This window comes from Daucus carota, chromosome 2, assembly GCF_001625215.2.
Source record: "Daucus carota subsp. sativus chromosome 2, DH1 v3.0, whole genome shotgun sequence".
In the NCBI taxonomy this organism is placed as follows: Eukaryota; Viridiplantae; Streptophyta; class Magnoliopsida; order Apiales; family Apiaceae; genus Daucus; species Daucus carota.
The window spans coordinates 42,019,248-42,040,127 of record NC_030382.2 but is presented as its reverse complement, the minus strand read 5'-3'; the positions used below and the strand labels follow the sequence as shown (position 1 = coordinate 42,040,127).

General features: G+C 35.8%; 2 protein-coding genes across 4 annotated transcripts; both read left to right on the top strand.

The window, feature by feature from the left end:
* Positions 1 to 8,031: 8,031 nt before the first annotated feature.
* Positions 8,032 to 12,500, top strand: LOC108209342 (auxin response factor 9). 3 transcript variants are annotated; one of them, XM_017380191.2, is made up of 15 exons: positions 8,161 to 8,355; positions 8,458 to 8,579; positions 8,725 to 8,820; positions 8,929 to 8,985; positions 9,430 to 9,591; positions 9,709 to 9,793; positions 9,908 to 9,998; positions 10,111 to 10,275; positions 10,393 to 10,506; positions 10,579 to 10,651; positions 10,735 to 10,888; positions 10,988 to 11,204; positions 11,310 to 11,523; positions 11,625 to 11,812; positions 11,894 to 12,500. In XM_017380191.2, exons 1-15 carry the CDS (start codon positions 8,310 to 8,312, stop codon positions 12,027 to 12,029), a joined length of 1,920 nt encoding a protein of 639 aa, XP_017235680.1. In that variant the 5' UTR covers positions 8,161 to 8,309; the 3' UTR covers positions 12,030 to 12,500. The 3 variants fall into 3 exon arrangements, with proteins under 3 accessions (XP_017235678.1, XP_017235680.1, XP_017235679.1); XM_017380189.2 differs by having other exon boundaries at positions 8,032 to 8,355; positions 10,988 to 11,523; XM_017380190.2 differs by having other exon boundaries at positions 9,439 to 9,591; positions 10,988 to 11,523.
* A 5,258-nt stretch (positions 12,501 to 17,758) lies between these two features.
* On the top strand, positions 17,759 to 20,859 carry LOC108208302 (cellulose synthase-like protein G2). The gene is made up of 6 exons (XM_017378819.2): positions 17,759 to 18,433; positions 18,512 to 18,661; positions 18,751 to 18,876; positions 19,249 to 19,692; positions 19,766 to 20,113; positions 20,205 to 20,859. The coding sequence occupies exons 1-6, from the start codon at positions 17,849 to 17,851 to the stop codon at positions 20,745 to 20,747; spliced, it is 2,196 nt and encodes a 731-aa protein (XP_017234308.1). The 5' UTR covers positions 17,759 to 17,848; the 3' UTR covers positions 20,748 to 20,859.
* Positions 20,860 to 20,880: the final 21 nt, after the last annotated feature.

Sequence of the window (20,880 nt, the reverse complement as noted above, 5' to 3'; positions counted from 1 at the left end):
AGCAATCCTAAACAATTTGATGAGTTTGCTATTGAATCTAATCTGCATCCTTTGTATCTCCAAAACATAGATCATCCAGGTCTAGTTTTAATCTCTAAGAAACTTACTGGAACTGATAATTTTGGACCATGGAAACGCTCTATTACTATTGCTCTCTCTGCTAAGAAGAAGTTAGGAATTGTTGATGGCACTTATCCTAAACCTGATGAAGACTCTGTGTTAAGGCCTCAATGGGATAGGGTAAATGACATGGTCATTAGCTGGATTCTTAATACAGTTTCAGATGAGATCAGTAATGGTATGGATTTTGTAACCTCTGCACAAGAAATGTGGACAGAGTTACACGACCAGTTTTCCAGTGTCAATGGACATAGAGTTTATCAAGTCTTAAAAGAGATACATGCTTTGGAGCAAGGTGATAAATCAGTTGAGATTTATTACCACAGGCTCAAGAATCTTTGGGATGAGTATGCAGCTCTGGAGGCTGTTGATGCTTGCAAATGTGGTTGTCATTGTGGTAAACAAAAGCTTCAAGAAGGAAAAGAACAGAGGAGGAAACTTCTTCTATTTCTCATGGGGCTTAATGATAGTTTCTCTGCGGCCAGAGGACAAATTCTCATGATGTCTCCACTTCCAGCAATTACTCAAGCATTTTCTTTAGTCAAACAAGATGAGAAGCAAAAACAAGGACATCAGATTACTGTTCCTTTTGCTGCTAATACTACAGCTGGTAATACAAAGATGACTGCAAATTCTTCTAATACTCTTCCTTCCAAAGGTGCAGGACAGAAATCAGGTCTTAAGTGTACCTACTGCAATAAGGAAGGCCACATCAGAGAATTCTGTTTTAAACTTGTGGGATATCCTGACAAGAAAAAAGGCAAAAATAAGCAGCAGGCTGTTGCTCCTGGTTTTAGAAGTCTTCCTCAAGCAGCCAGTGCTAATCTTGCTGAGTCTCTACCTGCTACTCTACCAGTTGCAACACCTGGACAACAAAACCCCACAGCTGAACCTCCATCTCTTGAACAAATGCAGAGTCATATAGCTCATATGAATCAGATGATGATCTATCTAATGAACAAGAAAGGAAATATGAGCTCACCTGAAGACCATGGTATGGCAGGTATGGCTTATTGTCTTCATGCTTCTGTTCCCCAGAACTTGTCTACATTGTGGATTATTGACACAGGTGCCACACATCACATGTGCAGTAACAAAAATCTATTATCAGATGTTGTGCTCTTATCCACACCTTTTGACATAGCTTTACCAAATAAGCATGTTATTACTATATCCTATTCTGGCACAGTTAAACTAAACAAATCCATTATTTTACATAATGTGCTATTTGTTCCTAGTTTCAACTGCAACCTTTTGTCTGTTTCAAAATTGACACAAGACAATTCATGTCTTGTCAATTTTTTCTCTCAATCCTGTGTTTTTCAGGACCAGACACAGCAGCAAGTTCTAGCTACTGGTAATCTTTGTGGAGGATTATACTACTTCAATCCCTTAACTGATGGAAATGAAATCTCAGTTTCTTCTTCAGACTTGTCAGTTGCAGCTGTCCATTCTCTCCAGCCTATCAAGGATGCTTCTAATTCCAAGTTGTGGCATCTTAGGTTAGGACATCCTTCTGATGCTGTGTTACAACATATATCTTGTCTCAATTTTAAGAATTCTACTAGTAATTTGAGTGTGTGTCCTGTTTGTCCACTCTCAAAGCAATGTAAGCAAGTTTTTCCTAAACAAAGTACTTCTTGTTCTGGTGAACCTTTTGGTTTAATACACATGGATGTTTGGGGACCATATAACACTGCAACTCTGACTGGTGCACATTATTTTCTGACACTAGTAGATGACTTCACTAGAGCTACTTGGGTTTTTTTAATGCCAAACAAGCAACATGTTTTCAGCATATTTCAGACTTTTCTTGCTTATTCCATAAAGCAATTTAATAAGTCTGTCAAAGCTATTAGGACTGACAATGGATCTGAATTTTTTAATGGTCCTTTCAACTCTCTTCTAGCCTCACTTGGCATTATACACCAGTCTTCTTGCCCTTATACACCTCAGCAGAATGCTAGGGTAGAGAGGAAACATAGGCATTTACTTGAAATGGCCAGGTCACTCAGATTCCAATCTGGATTACCTTTAAAGTTTTGGGGTGATTGTGTGCTTACTGCTGCTTACCTCATAAATAGGTTACCAACACCTGTTTTGAATCACAAAACACCTTTTGAGATGTTACACAATGAACTTCCAGATTATTCATTGCTAAAGGCTTTTGGTTGCCTTTGCTTTGCCTCCATTCACTCTACAGATAAGTTTTCACCAAGAGCTATTCGTTCTATATTTCTTGGATACCCTATTAATCAAAAGGGTTACAAGTTATATAATTTGGAAACTCATTCAGTCTTTGTGAGTAGACATGTTGTTTTTCATGAAAATTCTTTTCCTTATCACCAACAGTCAGATAAGAATGTCACCAGTTCACTCTCTACTTCTTTTCTTGACTGGTTGTCTGAGAATGATACCACACCTTTTATCAATTCTCAATTGTCTCCATCAATGCCAGTCACTGAGTCTGCTGTGGTGTCTGAACCTCATACACATGCATCTGACAATACTTTAATTGAAAATACAACTGGCTTTGACAACTCATATAACACTGTTCCATCACCATCACCTGTGATCACTCCTATAGTCAATACTGGTGTATCTCCCACTCTCACAGAGAATGTTGTTCCCATAACCAGAAAGTCCACTAGACACATTGATAGACCAAAGTGGTGGACTGACTATCATATCACTCAACCCAAGGCTAATTTAGCTGTTGACTTATCTGTTCCTAAAGAACCTAAACATTTCTTTGAGGCTGTCAAACATCCAGAATGGGTTGATGCAATGCAGAAAGAGCTTCTTGCTCTGGAACAGAATAATACTTGGGAATTGGTTACACTTCCACCTGGTAAGACAACAGTGGGATGTAAATGGGTTTACAGGATCAAGTATAAGCCTGATGGCACTATTGATAGGTACAAAGCCAGATTAGTGGCAAAGGGATATACTCAGTCTGAGGGTATAGATTACCATGACACCTTTGCACCAGTTGCAAAGATGGTCACTATTAGGACTCTTTTTGCAGTTGCAGCAGCCAAAGGATGGGTAATTGAACAATTGGATGTTAACAATGCATTTCTTCATGGAGATCTGCAAGAAGAGGTTTACATGACTTTGCCACTTGGTTATGTTAATGATTCTGGAAATTCTCAGTTAGTCTGCAGATTGATTAAGTCAATTTATGGCTTAAGGCAAGCTTCCAGATGTTGGTTTGAGAAACTTGCAACTTTTTTACTGGAGTCTGGCTACAAACAGTCTCAGACTGATCATTCACTGTTCACTTATCACAAGGATGATGTGTTCTTGGCTGTTGTCATCTATGTAGATGACATCTTGATCTCAGGAAATAATTCAGTTGCTATTTCTCAGCTTAAGCATTCACTGGATGTTAAATTCAGTATCAAGGACTTGGGAAAGCTTAAATATTATCTTGGTTTAGAAATTACCAGATCTCCAGATGGTATTTTTGTCAATCAAAAGAAGTTCATTCATGATCTTTTGGAAACTGCTGATATGATTGACTGCAAACCTCTAGCTGTTCCTATTGATCCTCATCTAAAACTTTTTGATTCTGAAAAGTCTGGTGAATTGTTGGACAATCCATCATTTTATCGAGCACTGGTTGGCAAACTACTTTATCTAAATTCTTGTAGACCTGACATCACATATTCAGTCCAGATGTTAAGTCAGTATCTTCATGCTCCTAGGGAGAAACATTTTAAGGCATTGACAAGAGTTTTAAGATACTTAAAGTGGACTGCTGGACATGGTTTGTTTTTTCCAGCTCACAATTCTCTCACTATTACCATGTTTAGTGATAGTGATTGGGCAGGAGATGCCAATGATAGGAAGTCTGTAGGTGCTTATTGCTTATTACTTGGTAATGTTGGCATTTCTTGGAGATCCAAGAAACAGCAAGTCACCTCTAGAAGCTCTACAGAAGCAGAGTACAGGGCACTTGCAGATGCCTCTTGTGAAGTTCTATGGTTTTTAAACATTCTTGCTGAGCTACAGGTTAACAACACAGGACCTGTTCCTCTTTTCTGTGATAATAAATCGGCTGTTGATCTTACTGCCAACCCAATTTACCATGCTAGAACCAAGCATATAGAGCTTGATTGTCATTTCATTAGAGAAAAAATCAAGCTTGGGATCATCAAAGTTATTCAGATTCCCACCAAAGAAAACACTGCAGATGTTCTCACCAAAGGTCTAAGCAAGGTTCTTCACTGGTCTTGTGCTTCCAAATTGGGACTTCTTTCACTTGGACCGTCTCCAATTTGTGGGGGGGATAAAGAGTTATGTGACACTGTTGATACAAGAAAACACAACAAACACAACAGTGGAGCAGCCAATGCCACGTGGACAAGCTCACGACCAATACAACACAAGTTGCAGATAGCCTATCAAAACTGTGTAAATATAGAAAGTTAGTTGGGATGACAGCTGTAGTGATAACAGACTACCACTACTTCTTGTACTATATATATACAGTATCAACTCTCTTGTAAGACACATATTATGAAATACATTTTCACATTACTCAGTTTCTCTCTCTAAACAAGCATAGTTCTGTACTCTTCAATGGAGATATTCGTGACTATTTCACTCATTAGTCACACATGTAATTGTTTAATATTAATGGACCATCATGAATATTAATATTAAACAAAATAATTAGTTGTAAAATATGTATAAAACAAAAGGAGCTTATACACGGAAACACATCCTCAGAAATGTAATCATGAATTTTTATCTGTATATTTTGTATTATTAAGCAAGGGTATAATTTTAGGAATCGGTATCAGAGCTAATTGATTTATTTACTGAATTAATATTATTAAAAAAACTTTTAATAAATTAAATAGAATGTAAATTAAAATATTTTAAGAAAATGCTAATAATGGCTCCCAATCAGTGGAGAAATTTCAGAACATCGGACCCGGAGAGGAGATTTCACAAAATAAATCGTACAAATATGCAGTAATTATACTATTTTTTTTATCATTAAACAATAGAGTAGTATATGAAAATAGCATAAAGCTGTAAGTATGACTGTTGACTGATGTGGACTGACCATGTGTCTCGAACTCCTAAATCGAGCTCAACTCCGCAGTACGGCGTCGTTTGAGGCCGCTATGCCTATGACCATTGAAGTGGTCCAAAACACTCCCTGTTTAAAGGGGTATTAAAGAAAAATAATGACATGTGCATATTCTAAGTCCATATCACCCTACAAAGTGCATTGAGCATTTCAGCTTAAATGGTCGAGCAAACCACAATTCTCAGAAGTCGGGGCTTATGGGCCTGTTTGTGAATTGAAGATCAGCGGTTAGCTGTTATTAGATCAAGTTAGCTGTTTTGACTAACCGACTGAATTAGATGTTTTGATTAGCGGATTGAATTAGCTGTTTATCATAAAACTGTTTGATAAATAGCTGACTGATTAGTTTTCCTGACACAAACTAAAACCGCTAATCTAAAAAACTCCTCAAAGTAGCATTTTCAAAATTAGTTTTTTGAATCCAAATCTCTATTTCAATCCGCTAACTATCAAATACTATTATTAATGATCAAACCTGTAAAACACCTTAAAACTCTAATTTCCATACCGGACCTATAATTTTTACCATTTTTTTGTCGCACATGACTTACAATTTTCAAATCAGATTCGGTAAATATTCAAATTATGTAAGTAGGCCTTGCAGGAAAGTTCACTTCATCATCGATATACAGATGGCACTAGATAAAATCAAAGTTATTTCATCTCGCTTCTGCCTTTTTCTCAAATATTTTTCGTAATGGATTTATAATTATAACTTCTTTAATTTCACTTGTAATTTTTATATTTATATAAAAATATAATTAAATATGTCGACAATCGACATCGCATGTTGTAAAACCTCCGTACGTTCAATAAATTGGTACATGGAATTGTGAGGTGCAACATTAAGCGTACAAAAAAATAAAAACGAAAAAACCGAGTTATAATATTACACACATGGGCGGGTCCCACAAACTGTACAGTCAGTGATGACATGTGCAGATGAGGACCACTGAATTTCATTATATCCGGTCACAGAGGAAGAAAGCTTTTAACTTATCATCAGATGCAGTGTCTTTAAACTGACCCCACACTTGTACAATGAGTGGCATTCTTGTAAATATTTCCAATCGAAGAGGTCAAGGGTGAGAGGTTAAAATAAAAAATAGTAAAAATTGGGGAAATTATATGCCGGGGTTGAGCAAGCCTTGTTGCTTGTCGCGGAGCAGACAACCAACGAGACGGCAGCTAACGGTGACGGCACATCACACTCTTCTAGGCACCGTCAGATGCTTTAATCACCACTTATAAAATGTCAATATATTTATGAAACGAAAAGTATCAATTTTTCTTTTTCTTTTTTAAAACGAGAATAAATCTCACAAATATGAATCGGATGAAAATTTTTTCATTTAAGAAAATTTATTATCTAACTGTCCAACATGCAAGATAATCGGGGAAATTAATAAAAAAGTCCAGTTTGTTTCTAAAGCAAGTCTAGCTAATTTGAAAATAATTAGCTATATTGTCAGCAGTAAAAACTTGATTATATTTGATGCTGAAGTTTTTAACATTGATGATACGTATCTCATATTTTGTCTCAACAGATAGATTATCCGGTAAAAATAAAAAGAATTATCGCAACCTACGATTATTCTATCGTTTCGCGACCTTGATTCTGTGAACCGATCAAAATACCATGTACATGAGAGCATTGAGTAGAAACAAATGTGGAAAAATAAAATAACATTCATAGGTTAGTTGTGATCACCCATTTGCCGATCGTGATGATACATCTTTTGTGATGTAATGATCACTCATAAAGCATGAATTTATGTTAAACGGTTTTTCAATTTTTCTACCTGCACTAGTGCTTAGTAAATTAATCTCGGATTAGCGCAGCAGATCTTTTACAAAAAATTTACAGCAGATTCGGGGGATGAACTAGTCTTATAGGCTTGAGTAGAAAGCAGAACTGTTGTTTCTCGGTGTTTTTAAAATAAAATTACATGGTAGGGGACAAATCTTATTAGATGTGCATTATGTGCGCGGGACACCAGTGTTATATCGATTATAAATTAATGAAAAACATCCATTTGCTTACATGTTTAGTTAAACGGTTTTTCCAGTGGTATGCCCATAAACACATCACACATGCTAAACGCAAAAAAATTTGTGTTTATATCATTTTGATTGATACGTCTTAATAATGATGGATCCTCTGTATATACACCAACCACATCAATCAAAATGATCCAAATGCAAAAATTTCCACGTTTAGCATGTGTTCATGGACACACACTAGACAAACCGTTAATTAAATTAGTCTCTTAATAAATTTGAATATTTTTTTACTAATATCACTTATAATCTTACTCTATAATTTACTGAAACAACAGAAAATAAGCACCTGACTATTTGTACTATTCAATTATGTTAAGAAAAATGAAAATATTATTTAAACAAAAAATTATATTTTAATATGTTTAAAATGACATGTCAATTAACTGAATTTGATCTAGAACTAGGAAAAAATGATTTATGTCATGAATAAATTTCATTAAAAGTTTTAAATTAGAATAAACAGATCATAACATATAAAATTACGTGTAAATCGAGGTCATCACATTATAAACATGTTTATTGTCGAGACCAAAATTTAAAAATGATATCTTAGTGATTTTCTCAAGTGAATGTAATTTATTTTCGAGGGTTAAAAAATAAATGAAAATCAAAGGAGTTTCTACTTTCCAAAAGATTCGAATAATGTTAAGATTAGATTAAGTTAAAAGGTAATTAGATTAGTTTATTAATGATGCTTTTCTTTAACTCGCATAAAGCTAAAAACCCAAGATACCCCATAAGAGAGCAGAGCAGGTGTGTATATTTACTTGTCTTAAGGGTTTTGTAACGGCGTTTTCTCATTTCCCTTGCATTCTAGTGTGAGAAACTATACTTACATTACATACAGAGAGAGAGAGAGAGAGATAGCAGTGTTGTAACAGCTTCTGACTGCTTTTTAACTGCTATACTTATTGCCTCTTCCTCTTTATTACTCACTACAAAACTGAATGCTTTCATCTTGATTTGGGTTTTTTAAAGCTTGGATCTTTACAACTTCTGGGTCTTGATTTAATCGTTCATGGCTAATCTTGGCTGTATCTCTCAGCCCCATCTCTTATCTCAAGGTTAGCTCAAATGGGTTATCACCAAATCCATCTTTTAGTTATGTATATATGTTTGTGTTTTATGTGTGTGTTTTTGTTATGTTTTTGTGGTGTTTATTGCAGGTAATAATGGTGGAATGGAGGATATGTATACAGAGTTATGGAAGGCATGTGCTGGTCCATTAGTGGATATTCCAAGAAATGGAGAAAGGGTTTATTATTTTCCACAGGGACACATGGAACAAGTGAGTTGTAAAGTTCAGATCTTTCTGTTTTTGGTTGTTTTGTTTTTGTGAAGTTTTGATTTTTATGGTAAGGGTTGAGGTTTTATGTGTTAATTTGATTAATATTGAGGTTGTTTTTGTTGATTTACTATGTGTTGACTTGTAGTTAGAGGCATCAACTAATCAAGAACTGAATCAGAGTATTCCGCTTTTCGAACTTCCCAACAAGATCCTTTGTAGAGTTGTTCATGTTCAGCTTAAGGTATGATATCAGTATTATGCTGTTTTTTTAGTCTGTAAGTTTTTCTATTTTGTGAATTCACAATTATGCATAATTAAGCCAAAATCATATACTGGTTATGTTTTGTAGGCTGAGCAAGAAACGGATGAGGTTTATGCGCAGATAACTTTGTTGCCTGAACCTAGAGTAAGAATTTGGAATATACAAACTCTTTTTTCTTATTCTTAATAAGTGAAACTGGCCTTATTCAAAGCATGTCAGTATTTTCTCATATTGTGTGCAAGGTTAATTTTTATTCAAGTATATGCTTTTTAGCAAGCAGAGCAGATCGAATCTGATATTCAGTTACTTCGTTGCCTGAATCTGATAAGAACATAAATACTACTCCGAAGCTGCTTTATTTAAAGTATATCAGCAGTTTATCACAGCTGATCAATAATTAGTCCCATATGTACATTTTTTCCAGCAAATTTTGCAAATCAGTTTTAATTTTTAGTTTCTTTGTTGATGGAATCTGATGTAAAAACTAGACTCCTATGATTTAGTTTTTGTGAGGACAATTGAAATTGCCTTGTGAATGGATGTCATGAGTTTACTTATCAGTCAAAGCTGAACGGTAGTTATGTTTAGTCTTTGCAGCAAAATGAGCCAATCAGTCCTGATTCTTGCCATCCTGAGCCTCCAAGGACAGCAGTGCACTCTTTCTGCAAGGTCTTGACAGCCTCAGACACAAGCACCCATGGCGGCTTTTCGGTACTGCGCAAACACGCAAACGAGTGCCTTCCTCCTCTGGTATTAAAATTGACTTTTCTGGCAGTTTTCGCATTCCTTTTTTAGTTGAATCTCATTCCATAATACTGTTCACTTACTATTGTTAACGGGTATGTTTGATTTAATTATTGTCATCAGGACATGACCCAGGCAACTCCTACACAGGAGCTGGTTGCCAAGGATCTTCATGGAACTGAATGGAGATTTAAACATATATTTAGAGGTCCGATTTGCTTTTATAATTTTATGTTTTGTGATTATAGTGTAGTGTTATATCTGTTGTATATATATAAGTAAGATATTACTTCAATGGCTGAATCGGTATACAAAACACCAGGCCAACCGCGAAGGCATTTGCTTACAACAGGATGGAGTACTTTCGTTACTTCTAAGAGATTAGTTGCTGGGGATTCATTTGTATTTCTTAGGTATTTCCTAGTACCCTTCATAAAATTTATAAGTTTATGATGCCAAACATATATTTGAATATAGTAATGAAATTTATTATATACCATTTTAATCAAATCAAATAAATGGCAGGGGAGAGAATAAAGAATTGCGAGTGGGTGTTCGCCGTCATGCACAACAACAGAGCTCCATGCCTTCCTCAGTAATTTCAAGTCAGAGTATGCACCTCGGAGTGCTTGCCACTGCATCTCATGCTGTGGCGACTCAGACTCTCTTTGTTGTTTTCTACAAGCCAAGGTATGACATAACAGTCTCCTGTTAGGACTATATATAATGTTTATGACTACAAAACTTTGATTCATTAGTCATTACATTAGCCACTACTTGATTTACTTCTTTTGGAATATCTTGTAGGACTAGTCAGTTCATCATTGGTTTAAACAAATATCTGGAAGCTGTGAAAAATGGATATACGGTTGGGGTTAGATTTAAGATGCGGTTTGAGGGAGAAGAATCTCCTGAAAGAAGGTATTAAATTTGTCCTCAAGTTCCGTGCTTTACGTTTTATAATGCAATGGAAATGACATATTTGTTGGTCAGATTTACTGGCACGATTGTTGGAGTTGAAGACGTTTCCTCACAATGGAAATGTTCTAAGTGGAGATCGTTGAAGGTTTGCATATTTTCTCTTTTAAATTTTTAAATTTTTAAGAAGAAGAAAAAACAGGTTTTAAAACCTTCATTCGTATATGTTAGGTTCAATGGGACGAACCTGCATCAATTGCAAGACCAGAAAGGGTTTCTCCTTGGGAGATCGAACCTTTTGTTGCTTCTGTGCCTCCTAGCCTTAGTCAAACTGCCCCAGTGAAGAATAAACGGCCAAGACCACCAAGTGAAATTTCTGCTCTTGGTAAGACCACTGTTCCTGTTATACAATCTAATCCCAAGAGGTCTATTTCTATAATTCTCGATTCAATTGTTCATGATTCTTGTACTACTGGTGTTGTAGAACCGACTTCTACAGCAGTATCTGCTGCCTGGAACCCTTCCCACGATTCAAGCCAATTAAATGTTTCTCTTGAAGGCCAGAGGACGGATAGTAATGTTTATAGACAGCCCATGCAATCAGCAAAATATTCAAATCTCACTACTGAAAGTTCCCATGTCAGAGCTCCTTGGAGTAAGATCTCTGATGAAAATGAAGATAGCAAAAGTGCCTCTGCATGGTCTGTTCAACGTAGCTTTACAAACCAGAATCCAACGTATCAATACAATGAACAGTTACCTCTCCCGGTTGAAGAGAAGAAGTCTGATGCTGTCACTACATGCAGGTTATTTGGCTTTGATTTAAAAAGTTCAACAGATGCAGCAAAGAAAGTCACCCCCTTGACACCAGTGAACGTGTTCATCAAAGCTGCTGATGGTGGTGATTCCGAAGAAAAATCTGAACTCTCGAAGGATTCTAAAATGAAACATCAAGGGTTGCAAGTATCACCGAAGGAAGTGCAAAGCAAGCAGAATTGCTCTACCAGAAGTCACACTAAGGTAATAATAAAATATGACACTTATATTATAACATCAGACTATATTAAAGTTCTATTGCTTTCCACAAGTTTAGAAGTTGTAATAGTATCTGCCTTGTGAAGGTCCAAATGCAAGGAATAGCAGTGGGACGTGCAGTGGATTTATCTGTCCTAAGGGGATATGATGAACTAATAAGTGAATTGGAGGAGATGTTTGACATCAAGGGTCAACTTTATCCTCGGGATCAATGGGAAATTGTCTTTACAGATGATGAGGGGGATATGATGCTTATGGGCGACGATCCATGGCAGTAAGTATTCTCACTGAGCAATCAGCCTACATGTATTATCTACTAATATTTTAACTTCAAATTAACTCGTTCTTTATATAGGGAATTCTGCGACATGGTTAAAAGAATTCTCATCTGCTCGAGTCAAGACGTGAAGAAAATGAGGGTGGGAATGAAGTTGCCTATATCTTCCACTGATCATGAAGTATCAGGTTTTAGCTTGGACAGTGCAATGTAACCTAAATTTTAGGTCTTGCTTTCCATTTTGAGTTGTTTTCTTTGTTGTCTGTTCTCTCTAGTCTAGGCTCTTCCCTCCTCTCCCAAAAGGGGTTGGGGGAAAGGTTTATTTAATTTGCAGTGTATCAGTATGCTTGAAGATTGCTCCATAAGAGATAAATACCAGTGGCTAATATGAAGTTCCCCGTCAAGGGCAGTCCAGTAAGATTAGCCCAACTTTCCTACAAAGAAACAGGTGAGTAAAAGCTGTATGATGCTAATTGGCAGTTCACTGATCGAGCTCGATAGATTAACCAAGTTTAGATCAGGAAAGGCTACTGTTTTAGGGACGTTAGTGAGGTTAGAGTTTCTATCTTTGTATATAAGGGTGTTTCTGGTAAACGTGAGATGGTAGTTTGTTATTGGTTATGTAACGATGTATATACACATTTGATTTTCGTAGGCAACCGGTTGTATTTCAATTTTTCTACCATCTCTCTTTTAGTTTTTACTTGCATACTGTGAATACAATTAGCTCTGACTATTCAAGTAACGAGCATAATGCTCAGGGATGGGGCACCGGCCCCTTGTCAGTAAAGTCGGTGAAAGAAATTGCTGGTTTTGATTTCTTGTGATGTGCTTGATAGGGAGGAGGTTTCTGGGTACGACATAATAATTTTGGGTACCCAATTTAGCTTATTAATGACATAATAGTATTCTGGGTAGCTGGATTAGCTTATAAGGCATTCCTCTTCTCGGAATGAACATCCATTCCCATTCCCTTCTCACTTGTGGTTACTCGGACTCGGGTATGGAGTGTCGGACACTGACACATATCCGAGCGTCGGACTTAGGAACTTTGAGAATTGAGGACACGGAGACATTGTCCAATTTTTGGACACGGGTACGGGGACACATCAAAGTATACTAATAAACAAGTGTCGTAATTTAGACGTCTTAACAAAAAGTAACAATAAAACTCAAATTAGACATGATTTTGAAGGGGATTTTGTAAATTAGGTGTCTTCAGTACTTTAATCTTATTTTTGCTGCTTCTTTTTTCTTCACATATTTCTTTTGAATTGTAAGTTTGACTCTTATTTGATTTTTAAATTGATCAAAGTGTCCAAATTTTAGTCAAAGGATCCGACACGAAATAAGTGTCGGGTACGGCAACCTACGTACCCTAAATAGAAGAGTCAGATTAACATAGCTTGTGGGTGGTGGTTAGCTCATTTTCAGCGTCATCATTCATCACCCTTGCCTGGATTGGTTTGTTTCTGTTAAAAACTAAAATCATCATCAGACTCCTGGATCTGTTTTTCTTTTTGGACCAGACTGTAGTACCTGCTCTGCCTTGTTTGAAGCAAAAATCATTACTATACTCTTACCAATGCTCTGTAAATAGGGTATGATTGTCATTATCAAATATATTGTGAGTATTCATAAAACACTCGTCATTCGTGGTTTATTTTGTAGGACGCCTTCAATCTGTATTAAACACACCGGAGAGGAGAAAATTGAAAGGTTTAAGAGCCCCATTTTGGGCTGTGGAATATTTATAGAACAAACCTTTTTGGGCTCTTATGAACTAAATTGATGAATCAACCCAGCAAATTGATTTGAATTCTCAATTCCGGTCTTGAAAATCCCCAATTTCTAATTGTGTTGTTAGGTCCCTGTCCACCTAAAGTATATTAGGGGATTATAAATAAGTTTTCAAATAACATGATTTGAGTTATCATTTCAAATTATCAGATTTATACTTGTTTTTGAATATCTAGATTTCAAATGAAATACAAATTCAAATTCTTAAACAAGTTATTTGATCAATTCCAAAATTTCTAATGAAATTTATGTTCCCAAACAAGCCATTGTGATTTTCATGTTCATGTGCAGGTGAGCTGTTATAATAAGGTTAGATTCAGGGGTAGAAAAGTTACACAAGCACTTGTTTTTTATTTTGGTTACAAGTGGCCCTATGGCCCTATCCTTAATTCGGTTCTAAATCTGTCAAATAATAATAATAAAGTTCAGTTCTAAAAGTGGATGATTAATCACGATTAATCCCCGTAGTGAAAGTCACCGAATAGATTAAATCTTCGATTAATCTCCGATCAATCTGATTCCATCAGTTCAGTTAATCTTCGATTAATCTTTGTTTCCTGACTTCACTGATTAAATCTGATTTCTGCTTTCTACAGCACTCTATATTAGTAATAAAATGCACCGTCTTTCCTCCGTTCTTTTCTGTACAGAAATTTTATCATTTAAGCTTCAGTTCTATCTTGTCTTCATTTCAAATTATATTTTCACCTATGATATGGATGAAATATATATAAAAGGTAAAATTAAAGCTAGAATAGTAAAATATGGAATTTATTTATCAATTTTCTATATTTAATATTAAAATTTAAAATTTAATATGTGACCAAAATTAGCTTCAATAGAAGGATATTTTACTTTCTTTCTTTGCATCAACGGCTTCTTCCTATGTGTTTTGTGCTCAATTTAACATGTTCTGAAAATTACCAATCAAAATTTTCACTACTTGTTTCCAAACGCGTGGAACCTGGGAATTGATAAGTGAACATCTAGATCAAAATTAAAATTGTAATATATTCGTAATCAAACATATCGATACTGATATGGCTAGCTAGTTATAATATAAAAAGGTTCATCTCGGCTTGGTTGATCTTCCTTTTTCTTGATGTGAAACATAAAGCAAATATATTCGATTTTTGTATTATAGATAAAATCACGTAGAACTTTCTATTCAGAGATTTATTGTTTAGTCTCCTCTAGCCATTGATAGATACTGTTCCCTAACTTTTTAGAGTCATTTTTTACATGTACAGATACATCAAACCTGCTAATTTCAGTTTATAAAGTTTGCATCAATATTTATAATCCAATATCATCACTTCAAAAAAGAACATTTTAGTCGATATCATTTAAAATGCTCCAACATTTTAGTTTCTAATTTATATCTAACTAGTTTAGAAGTCGCGCGTTGCGACGGCCTATAAAAATTATATTAATGATTCAATATTAATATTTGTAGAATAAAATAATTTTGTGGCTGTCTATAAAAATTATATTAATGTTTCAAAATTAATATTTGTAGGATAAAATAAATTTATATTATAAAAATTTTGATGTAATACCAATACTAATATATAAAATTGCAAAATTGGACTATAATTCATGGTGAAAAAATGAAAATAAATTTATACACGTGATTAACAATTTAAAGCATGACAAATCTTAATTTTATTTAATTTTTTTTAAAAGTAATCATGTTCTTACATTGTCACCTTCCTCCAATTTTTTTGGATTGATTGTGCACAAAAACATCTAACTTAAATCTATGAGATAGCGGTCTATAAGTAAGTAACGACCTTTATTTATTAATACTGTATAAACAACCTTTACTTAAAAGTTGCTTGAACGGAGCAAACAGATAATGCATGAATAATTTTTTCCTGTAGACAAAGTAGATCATATAAAAATTAACAACAACAAACATGTCCGATGAACAAAACAAATATTATAAAAAAATAACCAACAAACATATATACATCACTAATAGTTAATATATTGATATCAACCATCAATATCATGTCAAGACTATATTCTTTTCCCGTGTTTGGATTTGTTGACTCCAATAGCGGTCTATAACTACCTTTTCTTGCAACAACCTTTATTTTTTTAATACTGTATAAACAACCTTCACTTATCGTTGCAAGGAACGGCACCTCCGAGTTAGAAATCGTGTAAGAGAACTATCAACAAAGAGAGGTAGGTTTGTGGTATTGAGAGAGAGGATGTTGTGTTTAGATATCCAAAACTCTACAATCTATAGAGGTATTTATAGGTGCGGAGAGGCTTGTGTGCTGCTATTTCCCATAATCAAATAATCTGACACAAAATCATATTAAAACTTTCAAGCTACTATATTCCATAAATAATTTGAAACAAAATTAGATTCTGAAACTTGCTTCTAATATACCCGAAACTAAAAAAGCTAGTTCTAATTTTGGATATTTTTCATCCAAAAATTCCATAAAATTAGAAAAATAGAACGGAGTAGCGATATGAGAGGCGCCACCTACACGCCCTTCTCCTTTAAAAATCTAGCAAGAGAACTATCATAGAGAGAGGTAGGTTTGTGGTACTGAGAGAGAGGAGGTTGTGTTTAGATGATCCAAAACTCTACAATCTATAGGGGTATTTATAGGTGCAGAGACACTTGTGTTCTACTCTTTCCTATAATTAAATAATCTGAAACAAAATTAGATTAAAACTTTTAAGCTACTGTATTCTATAAATAATTTGTCTTTTCCATAATTAAATAATCTGAAACAAAATCAGATTAAAACTTTCAAGCAACTATATTCCATAAATAATTTGAAACAAAATAGATTCCAAACCTTGCTTTTAATATACCCGAAACTAAAAAAAGGTAGTTCTAATTTTTGATATTTTTCATCTAAAAATTCCAGAAAATTAGAAAAATAGAATGAAGCGATGTGAAAGGTGCCACATACACGTATATTGATTTTAAATTAATTTCTAACACTACGCAAATATATATTTTTCATTTTAAAATCGAAAATGATTTAAAACACTGTCTTTTAACCCATACAAACATATTCTTAGTATCCGGGACCGGGACACCCTTATTCGATTATGGGGCCGTTTGGGTAAATTTAAAAGAAGTGATTTCTACTTAAACCAGAGAAGTGGAGCAGAAGTGAGAAGTAAATAATTGAATAAAGTGTTTGGAAAAGAAACAAAAACTATGAGAGAGAAGTTAGGATTCTCAGCTTTTTAAAAGTGATTCTACTTCTTTGCACAAACGGGTCAAGAAAAGCAGAAACTGCTTCTGACAAACAAAACAAACAGGCCCTATATCTTCATCAGCATATCTAATTCATCGGATAAGCCTATACTCGGTGAGGCGCACACACAATGAGCTCGTGGGGGCAAGTCTCCAACACCTAGCACGATTGATCAACAAATGTGAACTTAGACGTAATGTATTCGGGAGTAAATCGACCAAATTTTCGATGGATGATCATCGGCATTTAGTTTATTGAAGTTTTAATCGAATATCCATCACCCATAATTAATATTAAAATTTGTTATTCAATTTGCTATTTTAAATCTCTGATATAGATGTATGTCTAACTTGAATTCCAAAGCAGTTGCCGGCCAACTAGAACTGGATATGTCCAATCCCAGTAGGATTCTAATGATAGAAATGCGAAACGTACTTTTCCACCTCTGCAGTTTATTTTCTTAAAATAAATATGCGTGTGTATGCTATTTAGAGCCTGTTTGCATGGGCGGGCTTTAAGCCATCATGGCTTTAAACTGAAAAATGTCTATTTGTGTAATAAGTCAGAAGTCAGCTTAAAGTCAGAAATAAGCCAGAAACTGACTTAAAGCCAGAAGTTAGTTTGAGTTACTCTTTTCGGTGACCAATTTTGGAAGTTGAATTTCTAAATTGTATAAAATAAAAGTTATAATATCAAATGAATTTATTTTCCGGCAATTGTTAGCTTATATATATAAATCGATTAAGGTGTAATCACAAATAATTGTTTTCTTTAAATTTTTGCACATCATGATTAGAGATGAAAAGCAATAATATTTCTACACGCTATTGTTTTATATTTTTATTATCGAATTTGTTAAAATTGAGCTTCAGATTCAGCACGACAGAACCAGATTACAAATCTAAGCTGCTAACCAACTCGGCTTGATCAAACTCTGTCCTTTGTTCCTTCGCCTATAAAACCATGTTTCTTTCATTTTAAAGGCTGGCACAAAAAAATGGAGACGAGCACTGCTGGTGCAACCAGCAGGGATCTTCTTCACACATCTCAATATCATCCCCATGTTCTTTATAATCGCGTCTTTGCTATAACTTACACTTTAGCCATTTTTGCTTTACTATATCACCATGCACTTGCATTGCTCCACTCCCCCAATGCACTCTCCATTTGTCTGTTCATCGCAGATATCATTCTAGGATTCATGTGGAGTACAGTGCAGTCTTTTCGCATGAGGCCTATAATTCGTCAAGTGTTCCCTGAAAATCTTGAAAAATCCTTGATTCGTAGAGATTTTCCGCCCTTGGATATTTTTATATGCACTGCAGATCCTTATAAGGAGCCACCTATAAACGTCGTGAACACGGCCTTATCAGTCATGGCTTATGATTATCCTATGGAGAAGATGTCGGTGTATGTGTCCGATGATGGAGGATCTCAGTTCACTCTGTTTGCTCTCATGGAGGCAGCAAAATTTGCGAAGGTCTGGCTGCCCTTTTGTAGGAAAAAGAATATCATGGAAAGGTGTCCTGAGGTGTATCTTAGTTCAAATCATCTTCAATGCTCCGAGACTGAGGAGATTAAGGTATTCAAACCCTTTCGGCCTTTGTGGTTGTTTCTCTGCAATCATGCACGTCAACTGATTAGAATTGATCTGTTACAGGTGATGTATGAAATCATGAAGACAAGGGTAGAATATCAGTTAAAGAGAGGTAAAGTGAGTGATGAGTACATTTTTAGTGAACAAGAGCGCAGAATTTTCGACAAATGGTCTAATGAATTTACTCCAAGAAACCATCCTACCTTAATCCAGGTTCAGACATTTTTTTTCGTATGTCGTAGTTAACTTGCAAATGACTCTGACTCTGTTCTGTTTACTGTGTTTTTCATGAAAATACGCAGGTCTTTTTAGAGAGCTGCAAAGACAAAGACGTTTCGGGGAATTGTATGCCGAATCTTATATACGTCTCGCGAGAGAAGAATTCGTTGTTCCCGCATCATTATAAAGCTGGTGCTCTTAATGCCTTGGTAGGTCTTCTCGAGAATGGACCTCAATGTCATTTTCTGAAAAAATAGTCCCAACTGTCACTTCAAGACACGACTTGAAGTTGCGTTTTGGTTTTGATTTTTCAGCTGAAAACACGACTTCAATTTGCGTTCTCAGCTGAAAGCACGACTTTAAGTTGTATTTTTGTAAACACAACACAAAATTGCGTTTTAAAGTGACAGTTGAGGCCATTTTTTTCAAAAAATGACAATTCCGGCATTTTGCTGCTAAATAGTGACATTTGGGGCCAACACCCGTCTTCTTAAGAATAATAAGTTTCTATAATGTCGTTTATGTTAAGTACTTCCTGCTTCGTATCTTGCTGATATTGCCTTGTGCTTTGTCATTTAAAGCTGCGAGTATCTGCAATCATGACTAATGCACCTCTGGTCCTCACTCTTGACTGTGACATGTACTCAAACGATCCCACAACTCCTCATCGCGTGTTATGCTACTTAGCTGATGCCTCAATAAAGCCGGAACTTGGTTACATCCAGTTCCCTCAACGCTTTCATGGGATTAACAAGGCCGATATATATGGTTCAGAAGTTATTCGCATGTTCATTTGTAATCCTATGGGTATGGATGGTTTTGCCGGCCCCAATTATGGTGGTTCTGGTACCTTTTTCCAACGACGAGCTTTCTTTGGAGGTCCTCCCACATTTTTCACCCCTGAAATTGAACATCTGAGTCCATATCATATCGCGGACAAGCCCATAACAAGCGAGGCTATACTACAATTGGCTCACCTTGTAGCCGACTGCAATTATGAAAACAACACAGCTTGGGGAACTGAAGTAAGCTCACTAAGTCACTAGTCACTATCTATTCCCACCATTTTGTAATACCATCAAAAAATTTCCAATGCAGATAGGGGTCCGATACGGATCATTGTCTGAGGATTACTATACTGGCTATCAGTTGCATTGCAATGGGTGGAAATCATTTTTTTGTCACCCGGACCGCCCTGCTTTCTTAGGCGACACGCCAATCACTCTGATAGACGTGTTAAACCAGAACAAACGATGGTCTGTTGGTGCCCTGGGCGTGACCATTAGCAAATATTGTCCATTAACTTATGGGGTGTCGAAATTAGGCTTTCTCATGGCTTATAGCTACGCCTACTACGCCTTCTGGTCTAGCCTCTCCATTCCTATCACCATTTACGCCTTCCTTCCTCAGCTGGCTCTTCTAGCTAGAGTTTCCGTATTTCCTAAGGTATGCTGACCTACAGGCTTAAGCCAGTTATTTCATAATTTTCGATGATCTCTTAATAAACATGAAATCGCAACTTAACTTATGACTGTAGGTGACTGATATATGGGGCTGGCTTTACATTTTCCTGTTTCTCGGGGCCTATGCACAAGATTGCCTCGACTGCATAACACACGGTGGCACATTGCAGAGGTGGTGGAACGAACAAAGAATGTGGCTAGCCAGAGGGGTCTCCTCCTATATATTCGGACTCGCTGAGTACATATCCAAGCACTTGAACATTGGAATGCAAGGATTCAACGTGACACGCAAAGTATTCGACGAGGAACAAAAAAAACGATACGATCAAGGGAAATTTGAATTTGGAGTCCCCTCGCCTATGTTTGTGCCAATAGCATCAGCAGCGATCATCAACCTCCTCGCCTTTCTTGATGGAAGTATACATGTCTGGAACAGCGGAAATGTGGAAGAATTGCTTGCGCAAGTATTTGTAGCGGGTTTCGGAGTGTTGAATTGTTTGCCAGTGTATGAAGCTATGGTTTTGAGAAGGGATAAAGGAAGGATGCCAATCAAGATTACAGTTATCTCAACTTTGGTAGCAGCAGCCTTTTATGCAGCAGCAAGTGTCTTTATATAAATTTACAGATATAAGCACTGCTTAATTGTTAATTATAACTTATAAGCCAGGTTGATCTTATTATGGTGTGTAAAATTCTTCATATTTGTATTGCTCTGTTTGTTCAGTTTTCAGTTGGTTTTTGTAAGCTTAG

Excerpts from the sequence above, each read along its gene's own strand:
- LOC108209342 (XM_017380189.2), top strand. The coding sequence starts at position 8,310 with ATGGCTAATCTTGGCTGTATCTCTCAGCCCCATCTCTTATCTCAAG. Across the intron at positions 10,276-10,392 it reads GTTGTTTTCTACAAGCCAAG|GACTAGTCAGTTCATCATTG; the intron begins GTATGACATAAC and ends AATATCTTGTAG. Across the intron at positions 11,813-11,893 it reads ATGGGCGACGATCCATGGCA|GGAATTCTGCGACATGGTTA; the intron begins GTAAGTATTCTC and ends TTCTTTATATAG.
- LOC108208302 (XM_017378819.2), top strand. The coding sequence starts at position 17,849 with ATGGAGACGAGCACTGCTGGTGCAACCAGCAGGGATCTTCTTCACACA. Across the intron at positions 18,662-18,750 it reads ACCATCCTACCTTAATCCAG|GTCTTTTTAGAGAGCTGCAA; the intron begins GTTCAGACATTT and ends GAAAATACGCAG. Across the intron at positions 19,693-19,765 it reads ACACAGCTTGGGGAACTGAA|ATAGGGGTCCGATACGGATC; the intron begins GTAAGCTCACTA and ends TTTCCAATGCAG.